Consider the following 12,419-nt stretch of genomic DNA (forward strand, 5'->3'; position numbering starts at 1 on the left):
AGCTTGGTCAAGTGCAATTCCTGTTGGCTGGTGGGAAATTTTATGTATCGGTGTAGCTGGGTAAGCCTAGCGTCAACAAAAGTCTTGAGGCAGCGTGACATGGTGGGCGGGGATATCCCCCCAGCAGCCGCTACTATCCCCTGGAAGCTCCCAGAGGCCAGGAGGTGCAGGCTACACAATACCTGCACATGTGTAGGCACCGCATTGGTACGCCTTGTTGGGTGCTGCATCAGGGGGTCAAGGTCGTGTATGAGCTGGATTATCATTTCCCCATTCAGCCTGTATTTTGCATATATCTGCTCTCTTGTTTGGCCCAGCAAGGTGACCCGCTGGCGGAATATCCTCTCCTGGATCTGGCCTCTCCTCCGTGCTGCTCGCTGTAGCCTTCGGCGCCTGACGACCATGTACATTCCTGGCATTGTGGAACTCCTAATGCAGCTGCTGATTGTCCTTATGTGTGATTGGTCAGGCCCGAACCTGTTACTGATTGGCCAACAGTTTTTTGGAGAAAAAAAATTCCATGGCTTTTATGGTTACCACCTGCTTTGAGTTGTCCTTAATTTGCGCCGCGCAAACAGCGATTTTTGGGTTTTTCTCTATTTGCGGTATTTCATGAATACCGATTGCGATTGTATAGCGAAATCGCAATTTTTTTTGCATAATCCGTGGATTGTCGCATTTTCCGATTCGCAAATGCTCTCCTACCGGGTTTCTGCGAATATTATTGCGTATTCGCTATTATGTGTTTGCGATTTAATGATGAATGCCGATTACCGACATTGCGCCCTCAATTGCATTTTCGCAGCGATTGCGGGCGCAATTTAGCTTGATGAATCAGGCTGTTTATGCGCGTCTCTTCTTCACAAACGCACACCCCCTAGTGTGCGGCTCGCCTCACCTCACTTGCGCGGTCCCTGTGGTCCGAAACCTGCCGGGAATGGAGAACTGATACTCGCTCCCGTGGCGGCAGCACTCTGAGGAGGAAACAGTGTGCCAAATCTAAAGAAATATTTATCTGCCTGCTGGAGTAGGAAAGAAAGAGGAAGTCAGAGTGGAGGACGATCTTTATGAAGGGCTGGGCAGGCTATTGATTTGTTGAAAGTTTTTGTATTTCTTTTCCCATTGGCAAAGGTAGTTTAGTTGACATGTTGAAATCTGCTGGAGTCAGATAAAGGAAGAAAGTAGAGCATAATCCTCGCTTCCAGTCCTGACATAAAGTTCCAAAACTGGCTCTTCTCTTTTAAATGACACAATGAGACAAAAATTGTTTTGGATAGAAAACGTTCATGATAACAAGTTTTCTTTCTAACTAATTTTTGCTAATAGTTTACAGACAACTTACTCATAATTTCACCATCTTGTTGTTTCCTAATAAAAGCTGATCCAGTTATCACAGCTGTATATTCTCTGAATAACAAACGAAAGGACAGGATGCGCTTCCAGAAACACGGAGATGGAACGAAAAATGCAGGTGAGCAAAATCCTTACGATAGAGGATAGAATAAAGAATGAAAACGTTGGAGTTACATGTCCACAAGAAGGAAACCATGTCCTTTCTATCCAAGCTCCACTAAAAAATATTTATCTGGAGGTAAACATATAGAAAACTATAACTGCGTTACTTTGGAAGCTAATCAAATTAATGGTAACTGTATTTTTATTAAGCTTTAGTTTCAAGCATGCAGTATGTTCACAATGACCTGCCACCTAAAGGAATGAAAATAAAAGCAATTTGTGCGAACGACAATATGTTTTTTTAATTTCATCAAGTTGATAGGCAGAGAGCAGCGTTGTGACAATATTGTTTCACAATCTTTCATTTTGTTTCCCGTTGTAAAGTGGATTTCCTTCGATGTTCTGCACAGAATATCAAGACTTAATTTAAGATGCAAAGGCAGATGATGTGTAGTTGATATCTCTTTTAATTTTAAAACTATTGACTAGAGAACATTTTGCTGGTGCAGCTGCCAAGCGGGAAAGAGGGCCAAAGGTTGGAGCATAACATTTGCCGTGGCATGGGAGAGATAATACACACAGCTGAGGAGATAGAGGAGGAGTTTGGGAGACACCTTAGTGACCAATGCAGCTCCAAGCTGCAAATTGACCCAGAGGAAATCAATGGGATTATCAGGGACGTCCCTACCACATGCCTTGACTGGGGGGACGGTGCAACTAGAGAAAGAGATTGAGCAAAGGGAATTGGGAGAGACCAATGAGGAGTAGGAAGAGCCTGGGGTGGAATGGGTTTCCACTCATATTCTTAAAATGCCTGAAGATGAAGATTACAAAGCCTATTCTAGCGATCTTCAAAGACACCAATTGAGTGAGATGTCTCCCGGTTGATCTCAGGACAGCAACAATAGTGGTCATCCACAAAAGTTTGGAACAAAAGGACGCCTGTGCGTCTTATATGCTGATCTCACAGCTCAATACGGAGGTCAAGGTATTGGCAGATCACCTGAGGAAGTTATCCAGAAACTCATACACCTGGGTCAGTCCAGGTTCATACCCCAGAGGACCACATGACCCAAATTGAGACAACTGTTTGGTTGCCTGTATAGAGTTCAGGTGATTTAAGAACCCGCTATCCTGTTTGAGCTTGATGCCAAAAAGTCATTTGGCTCCATGGAATGGCTGTGGTTGCAGCTCATCCTTTGTAAAATGGGGTTTGGTTCAGAGTTTTTGGCTTTGGTGTGGCTGCTCTATACAGATTGGATGGCCAACATGAAGGTCACTGGAACTCGTTTGGCAGGCTTCCCACTGGGATGGAGAGCTAGACGGAGTTGCCTGCTCTTCGTGGTTGCCCTTGAGCTGATGGAGTGGGTTAGAAGGGATGCAAGGGTAAGGGGAATCAACTGGACCCTGCTTGGAGGGATGTAATATTCTTATATATGGATGACATCCTCATATGCATTACATATCAAATCAGTTCCCTACATAGGGTGCTGGAGGTTCTCACTATATTTAGCAAACACTTGAGTATTCATATTAAGTGGTGGAAGTCGGTGATATACTTGATCACCCCCTGGAGAGATCAAAGGGGTGAGATCCCGGTGGTGCAGTCCCACGAGGGGTTCAGATATTTAGGTGCATATATAACCACTGACACAACTTTGAAAGGGTATACAAGGAATTCAAGAAAAAGTTAGCTCACTGGAGAAAACTGCCTATATCTCTATTAGGCCGAGCAGCACTATACAAAATGATCGCACACTCAAAATTTCTCTGCATACTCCAAAATACAGCCCATGTGGTGCTGGATACCTTCCTTAGGGTTGTGGAGTCAACTGCATTCATGCTGCTATAGGATGGTGGGGCTCTGCTGATAGCCAACCAAACTCTGACACTTGGGCTGTGTGGTGGGAATTGCTACGGCTGGGTGAATCAGCTGCTGGTGGCAAACAAATAGGCCTTTGCTTATCAGGCAGAGCTGGTGTTGATGGCCAACAGAGAGGCAATGGGCAAAGTGAGCTAATTCTGTCTGCTCTATGAAGGGGTGATACCCAAGAACTCTCAACTCCAATAGCCATGATCCCTAGGGTATGGAGATCAGCCTCAACAGCAATGGGATGTGGATGAAGGCTGACACTAGAAGCTCCACACTGGGAGGCCGACATAATAGCAAGATCCAGGACCTGGAAGGGTGCCACCAGTTGGACATTATGGGCCTGACCAAAGTGGGGGACACATGGGTAGAGGGCAAGATGGTATCATTTGTGGATCTGCAGTTGAGATATGACCTAGCCTATGGCCAATTTCTGAGATACCAAAACAGACATTAAAAAACAACCCAGACTTACTGGTTTACGTAGCAGAAGAGACTCCATTGGATTTTCGGATCTTTGCGGCTCGCTTACACAAACATGCAATCTCTCACATCTACTGAACACATATGACGTATTGTCAACACCCCTAGACCAATTGAATTAAATGTGGGAGCTTTGAAAAAGGTAGACTAGCGGGTGTGTGTCGCTACCCCCGCCCCCCAAAGGAGGTTGTTGGTGCTTAATTTGTAAAAAAAAAAGTACCAGTGCCGTGTTAGGAGACCGCTGCAGCTTGCACCATCCATTGCCCCTTCCATCGTTGACGATGACCGTACCAACACCGCTATACCCTGGCAATTCAGACTATCCAGGCCCTCAAAGCTATAAGAAAGTCTTGGGAGACAGGTATTAGTCTTGGGAGACAGCTATTAGTCTCATTAAAAATAATTGACAACTCTTGTTGTGCTCATCTCTAAACTAGACAGACAGTGCCACCATGTTGCAAACTGTCATAAGTGCATGTGTTAACAATTAAATGTTGGTGCTGAGCACTGGAAAGCACGGCTCACATTATTACTGGAGATCGCGATAATAGTAGGGTTCCGCCTGGTACAACTCAAGATTTTAAACCGAACATATTAAAATAAAACAAGGCTATTCCGAATAGGTAGAGCCATTGATGACTGGTATCTCAGGGGGACAGCGAGCCAGGGACTTTGGTTCACACACTGTGGAGCTGCCCTGAATTATGAATATTCTGGAAATGGGTGGAATACTACAAGTCAGATGTGGTAGAGGATAATATAACACTCACAACACCTTTGACACTGCTGGAATAGTGGGGAGATGTCACGCTATCCAAATACGGTCTACTGTTTTGCAACACGGCCTTGGCTTTGGCCAAAAGGGATGTTGTACAGCTATGGGGGAGCTAAAATGGCACATAGCTCAGCCAATTGGGTTAATACCATGTTGGAAATGGTGCATGCAGGCGGAATCCACAGTATACAAGGCTAGACGGTGTCCCAAGAAGTTTGATAAGATATATTCCAAATGGAGGGACATATAAGATGATGATCTGGTACTCTGAGGAAAGGAAGAGGCAGGGATCAAGAGGGGGCCTGGTTTTGTGAAGAAAATGATAACTTTGAAGGAGTATCGACTAACAAAGTCTACACAGTTGGGAGGAACCCGGTAAGAGATAGAATGCAGCGGCAATATGAGGTTGCTGGCTGTTCCCTGTCCGTGTGGCAGTATGGTGTACCTGAAGCTGTCAGATATGATGTCATTTGTTGATGGTCCTCCATCATCAGTTGTGTTGCTGTTAAAAAAAAAAAAACAATGAGTTTAAAAAAAAAAGAAATTGAAACTGTAGCAGAAGCCACAGAGGTTAATGTGGCCTTTAGTGCTTCCGCAACTGAAACTTCAGCTGCTGCCACATCACCAAAGGTCTCTGTGGAAAGGTGCCTCCCAGAAAAATTAATTAGTATGAACGACTTGACAAGTGACACATTTTACTTGAGGAAACATAAAACATTAATCACAATTTGCTGTGAACAAGTGCATGAACTTAAAAAACATATTCTCTACTGACTTACAACATAATGACGACAACACTTAGTTGCAAATACATATAAAACGTAAATCATTCGCCTTTATGCTGACACATGATGCAAAACATATTTTACAACAGATTCCTGTGCCAGTTTGTTAAATCCTGGGACAAACCACCGTAACGTCCTCTAGTGTTTTTATATATTGGTCTTATATAGCGGTCCTTGTTAGGTCAGAGATACTAGTACGTGATTTTTGGGGGTAACGCCTTTCCTTGCGCTCACTGCATAGTGCCTACTGTGCACTTTTCAATCGTTCTGCTGAACTCGTGACCTTTAAAAATAGTACGCTGACGCTTTTCGACCTTCAAGTCTGGACCTCAAGAAATATTTGTGGAAGGTCTTCTTCAGGGCCAGGTGTTCTTTAAAGGGACATGTGTTGTCTTGTAAGCTCACTATAGGTTTAGGAGCTATATCTTTTGTTGCAGGGAAACCTCCATGTTGTATCTTGAAGGGGCTTACGCCTCTTCTTTCTTTTTCAATTGCTTGTAGCGGTTTGGTTGGATGTCCGTCCGCTCTCACAGGTGACAAAAAAAGATACAGATCCTAAACCTATAGTGAGCTTACAAGACAACACATGTCTCTTTAATGAACACCTCGCCCTGAAAAAGACCTTCCACAAATATTTCTTGAGGTCCAAACTTAAAAGTTGAAACACGTCTGTGTACTTTTTAATTTTTTTTTTTACAGATTTTATTCGGTTATTCATTTGAAAGTTGGGCAACAGCCCTACAATGACCTGTAGTGGGAAAAAAGTGTGATTGACATCGCTGAAGTTCCGACATTTTGGTCATTTTCCAACACATGCCAAACATGCAGGTGGTACAGCTTAAACAAACTGCAGATTTATTTATTTATTTATTTTATTTTGTATTCTTATAGAGCGCGATCCTGTCACCCCAAGGGCATCCTGGCCCTTGAACTTCGGACAGTCACACTTTTCATAGCTCAAACATTTTTGGAAAGAGATGCGTTTTTAACGCTTTCCTGAACGGAAGGTAGTCCCTCTGGCTTCTCAAGGAGAGTGGCAGGGAGTTCCAGAGTTTGGCCGCTGCGACACTAAACGAGCGGCCACCCATCCTAACTCTCTGAAACCTTGGGACCACCAACAATTGTGCCGACGAGGAGCGAAGAGGCCGCGAGGCGGAGTACCAGGCAAACATATTCTGTAGTTACACTGGACCCTGTCGGTTTACCGCCTTGAACACCAGACACGCCGCCTTATACAGTACACGCAAGTGCACCGGAAGCCAATGAAGGTCTCTCAAAGCTAGAGTAGACGAGCTGAGATGAGGGCGAGAAAGGGCCAGCTTGGCGGCCATGTTCTGCACCCGTTGTAGCTTCCCCAACAGATTTTTTGGAGCCTCCAGGAGTAGGCCATTACAGTAGTCTAAGCGACTTAGTATCGTCCCACGAACCACTTCTGGCCTAGCCTGAGCGGGGAGAAGGGGTAGAACTTTGCGCAGCATACGCAACAGCATCATGCACGTCGAGATGGTCTTGTTGACGTGCAAATCAAGCTGTAGTTTTGGGCTGAAAATCACCCCCAAATTGCGAGCAGACTCCGCCGCCACCACTGGCTCGGAAAAGGTCACCGGCCAAAGATTTTCTGGAAGTACTCGCGGAATCCGGTCCGTGGAGCAGTGAATGGTACTAGACCTCAAGACAAGATTATATGAAATACGAACAGAGTGAGCCATTATCCTACAGTGCGGGATAGTCTGGTCTATAAGCATTGGGAATGTGGGGTCACTTATAAGGGTCCGTGGGTGGCAGGAGGGGCAGCTCTATTCCACCATACGTCGCCCATCGGGTCCAAATTTTCCTATGTTTAATGGGACAGCCACAAGCTAGAAATATTGCTTTTTCGGCCCCCATACATCTGTCCAATTCGATCTTCCATTTGCCTAGTGTCGGAGGAGATGTCCCTTTCCACAGCTGTGTGATATCTCGCTTGGCGATTGTGAGAGCTAAACACAGTAAGTGTTGCTTGTACTTATTTCCCCCAATGCCGTCTGTGCTGAATAAAAGGAAAAGTCGTGGGTCCAGCGGGAGTGGCATACTATTTTTAAAGGTCAAGAGCCCAGTAGAACGATTGAAAAGTGCACAGTAAGCACTAAGCAGTAAGCGCAAGGAAAGGTGTTACCCCTAAAAATCACGTACTAGTATCTCTGACCTTACAAGTGTGAGAAGTTGGCCTGGTATATGATGTCCACTATTCTAGTGGGCACCTTGCACCAGTCCAAACGACCCTTATTGATGGTAGGTTGTAAAGTCAACCTTAGAGAAAGCTATCCTAGAGGTAGCTGTGGAGAGCAGCCTTCAGGCTAAGACTAAAGGCGAGTTAAGCTAGTTGTTTTACCAATTATAATCTCTTGAATGATCAAGTGAAAGCACACCACACAAGGTATATATCAAATATATATGTATTTATTCTAAACACCACCCCTCTGGACTCTTTATGAGGTCAAAGGTAAAAATACAATACAAGGAACTTAATTAGCATACAATAAGTTGCACAGTATAAGTTATACCCTAGAGGCCTCACAAACCATATACTGAAATAGTGGTATAAGAACCACATGAAAGTTAGAAAGCAGGCCTAGGGCCTGTAGAACCGCTGGGGCTACCTAGAATCACTAAAAGTTAGGATGCAGGAGGGCCACGGGGGACGCGCTCCGTGTCTAAACACAGCAGCGGATCACCATTGACTTTCTATGGAGAACGAACAAGTTACAATTTTAAAGATTAAGGGCACTACGATGGAACCCTTGTAGACTAGGACACTTCGAGAGTCAAGACCCACAGGAGCACCGGAGCACTCGCGTTACCTCACCCAGGGAAGCCGGGTGCATAGGTGTCTTTTGGTGTCTGGTTTCGTCGTCGATTCCTATGGAGAGCTGCGAAGAAATGCTGCAGGCGACCAGAGGAAAAGTGTCCGGGTGGATCCAAGGGTGGATCGGAGATGTGAAGAACCTTAAAGCAGAGGAGACAGAGCCTGGGTCACTAGCCAGTGACCAGGATGGCGAGGAGACGATCCCAACCGATGTCGGGTGATTTCAGGTGAAAGAGGTGAAGCTTGACTCTTCAGTCTCGAGGACCAGGAGGCGTCGACGGCGACCAGGAGCTGGATTCGAGCTGTCCCACGAAGGATCTAGCTGACTGCGGTGTCGGAATCCGGATTGGACCCAACAAGCCATGGCAACAGCAATCCACGCAAGATGACAAGATTGGCTTCGGTGTAGACCAGCAAGGTCTGAGGGACTCCTCCTTTGGAGAGGAGTGGGAGCATGTCTGGAGCAACCAGGAAAGCTCATGAAACAAAGGATTGTCCCTCGTGGGGGCTCACTAGCCAACGGACTAGGAACCACGAAGGCGCCTCGAGCTGCGGTGAAGAAAGGGGACTCACGGGTCACTCATGGAGTGCTGGCCTCTGTACTTCGGTGCAAAAGGAGCTTGGGCAGGGGTTTAAAATACCCCAATGCACAACTTCGGGATACCTCGGGAAGTAGGTGCAGTTGCAAAGATGCAGGATGTCCAGGAGTACCTTTCCCACATCTCTCGTGTCCACTAGAGGTCTCAGCTGTGCTGGGAGCGCAGGTCAGTGTAAGATGTCTGGAAGTCCGTGTCCTGTGTCGCAGATTCTTCGGGATCCGGCGGGAGCCTCAAAAATGCAAACCGGCAAAGATGCAGTTGGTGCCTGTTTGAACAGGGTGGTCACTCCTTGACCACAAGGGGGATTTCTTCCGCCTTCCAGTCGATATGGAATGTCGAAGGTCCAAGATTTATGTTGCAGAGTTACGTCCAGGGTAAACTAAAGTCCTAGGGACTGGGGTTCTATACTTATAGTAAGTTTAGGGGTTGGACTAACTCAAAGGTCCCTCCTATGGGTGGACCTGGGGAGGGGGTGGTTACACCCCTTCCCCTTTGTCCAGTTTTGCGCCAGAGCTGGGGCTGAGTACCCCAGCAACCGGTTTGAACTGGGAAATGCACGGAACACCTTCTGTGCCCCATTCAGCATCTGAAAAGCATTCACTGAATGCAATCCACCCTGCCCCAATACACTAAAGCCTGTTTGGGGAGGTGCTTGCACCTCCCTGGATAAAAAACCTATTGTCCAGGCCGCCCCTGCCTGAGTTTCGTCCAGCAGCAGGAGGGCAGACTCGTGTCTGTGGCAGCAACATCCATTTTGTGATGCTGGGGCACTGTTTAACTTTAACCGGGTATACCAGTGTGTACATGTCTTCTCCCTCTAAAAGGGCGGAATGCTACCCCCACCACCAGAACTGGTGGGGGAGGGGGGGTAGTATTCCAAAGTGTTTGACACCAAACACGACATGTTTTGATAAAGCCAAACCAAAGTTAGCATTAACCGCGAGGATTATAATGCACTTAGAGTATATGGTATGGCTATATCATAGAACAGCTATAAGGAGATGGTTCCGAAAGCTGCAGAGGGGCTCAGCTCATGCTAGGGCACCCTCTCACACAAAACCAAGCACTCTGCCTCCAGGATTGTCAAGGCCAATATGTGTCTATATGTAAAGGTAGATATAGGTATACTATATCTAAGTAAGGAGTGCTTACACCACCTTACCCAGGCTGCAGGTGCAGACATGTGGTGTCAGTTTGGAAGGCTAACCAGGGGTGGCACAATACATGCTGCAGCCTCTGGGGTCTCTATGCTCTGGGTACCTAAGGTACCATATTCAGGGGCTCACAAGGTTGCCTCAGTAACCAATCTGGTATGTACCTAGAGTACATGGTATTAATTTAGAGAGAGAACAGCTAGGCTGTGGGCCTGATTAGCAGGGCTACAGCCATACTAAAGTCGAAAAACCAGTTAAGCACAGCAAAACGTGGGGGTAACCATAGGAAGCAGACCCTTCTCTCCTACAACAAGGACCGCTGAATAAGACCAATATATTAAAACACTAGAGGACAGAATGGTGTTTTGTCCCAGTATTTAACAAACTGGATGCAGGAATCTGTTGTAAAGATATGTTTTGCATCATGTGTCAACATAAAGGCCAATGATTTATATTTTATGTGTATTTGCAACGAAGTGTTGTCATCATTATGTTGTATGTCAGTAGAGAATATGTTATTTAAGTTCATACACTTGTTCACAGTAAATTATGATTAATTTTGTAGATGTTTTCTTAAGTAATCTGTGTCACTTATCATGTCGTCAAGACCAAATGTTCACATAATGATGTGATTTGTACATAGAAATGTTTGTCTTTGTCACACAACAGCGGAGAACTAATTGTTTAATACAAAAAAAATTGGTAAAGAAAAAACCTGGTAACGAATTCTGGAGTAAGAATTGTTATTAACTGTGTGGTACTGCAAAGTAACAAGGTGAAAATGGGGTCTTTTGAAAAATAAGATTTTGTTTAAAAAGTATGACAATAAAACAAGGTTAAAGAAAGAAACCATTAAAGGATAATACTTTGGATCCTTTATCTCTGAATCATACTAATTAATGGCTTGGGCGGCACCTTTCCACAGATACGTTATTTTGATTCCAGCCTCCAGAGTCCTTAACCGAATCACTCCCCCTTTTAGTAGACTGCCTCATCAGCAAAGGCACCTCAACAAGGCAAAGACCAAGGGAAGGGTGTAGTTTTCTACCTACGACACAAAGTAGTAGTGGAAATCGTTCCTTGGAATATTTTCAACAGGATGCTAATAACTAGGACAATTATCAAGGATAGTGAGGAAAATGAAGATCTCAACAAGGTGGCAAAACTCTTTAACATCCTTTAGGATTGACCAAACATTTCAGTCCGCTTTTAACGTCCATGTGACGTTGGAAATATTTTAGAGCCCGATGGTCATGTGTGACATGATGCACAGTCAACTTATGCACACGACCATCTCAGGCACCCTCGCTTATCGACCACCAGGACCCCTCACCACTTTCAGTAACATTGTCACGACTTCACACTTCCATCTCCCTTAGATCCAATGTCTTCTTATTGTTTGGCGACCTTAACAATGATCTCGATGACCCTACAGACAGGAACGCTATCGCCCTCCTAGTCAGCCTCAACAACATCAGAATCACACAGCTCATACCGGGACCAACCCACTTCAGTGGACACCCACTTGACCCAGTCTTCACAGCCAGCATCAAGATTACCTTCAGCCCCTTCACCCCGCTCACATGGACTGACCACTCCTTTGTACACTTCTACATCAACACAAACCACTCCAACTAACCAAAGCCAGCCATCAGCAGCAGCAACTGGAACAACATAACAGTAGTTGACCGAACCCACACCTTCACATCCAACTAACCTATCCTCACATTCAACCTTCTAAATGACCTATCCACCTTCAGCTACTGGATCTCAGACTGCGCCAACACCTTAGTTCCCATAAAAAAGATCAGGCATACAAGAACTCCTGCACAAGCATGCTGGTACACAGAAGACCTAAGAGACTCCGGGTGCTATTGCAAACAACTAGAAAGAAGATAGAGAACCAGTTGAAGCAACACCTCTAGAGACGCCTATAAATCCGTGCTCAGGAAGTACCATGCCCAGAAAAGGCCAGGAAAGCTGCACTCATGCTCAGACTAGAATTCTGCTCCAATTCCGGCAAAGAGCTCTTCAACATCGTCAAAGAATTCACCAATCAACCAGCAGCCACCAATACCATCATCCCCTCACTGGACCTCTGTGACGACCATTCTGACTTTTTCCACAATAAAAAACTTGAAATCTACACTAGCTTCGCACCGAATCCACCATAGAAGACATTTAGGCAACCTCCCACCACCAGGAAAGCCCACCTTCTAACTAACTGGAGCCGTCTCACCACAGAAGACATCACCAGAATTATGCGGACCATCCATTCAGGGTTCATCACAGACCCCTGCTCTCACCACTTATACAACCTGGGAAAAACTAATCACCATTGTCAACTCCTCCTTCCCCAGTGGAACCTTCCCAGATAGCTGGAAACACGCAGCAGGCACAGCTCTCCTGAAGAAATCCTGTCTAACACGAAAGAATTCAGCAACTGGAGACCT

The 12,419-nt window shown here is 45.6% G+C and overlaps 1 protein-coding gene across 2 annotated transcripts in view; it reads left to right on the forward strand.

Annotated features, from left to right (window-relative positions):
- LOC144818754 (uncharacterized) overlaps positions 1–12,419 on the forward strand; it is a 250,040-nt gene that overhangs the window by 164,789 nt on the left and 72,832 nt on the right. For both annotated transcript variants that reach the window (XM_078676469.1, XM_078676470.1), the window contains exon 8: positions 1,379–1,471. In XM_078676469.1, the coding sequence (XP_078532595.1) occupies positions 1,379–1,471 (93 nt within the window). The remainder of the gene's footprint in view (positions 1–1,378; positions 1,472–12,419) is intronic.

This window comes from Lissotriton helveticus, chromosome 2_1 (genome assembly GCF_964261635.1).
Source record: "Lissotriton helveticus chromosome 2_1, aLisHel1.1, whole genome shotgun sequence".
NCBI classification, from domain to species: Eukaryota; Metazoa; Chordata; class Amphibia; order Caudata; family Salamandridae; genus Lissotriton; species Lissotriton helveticus.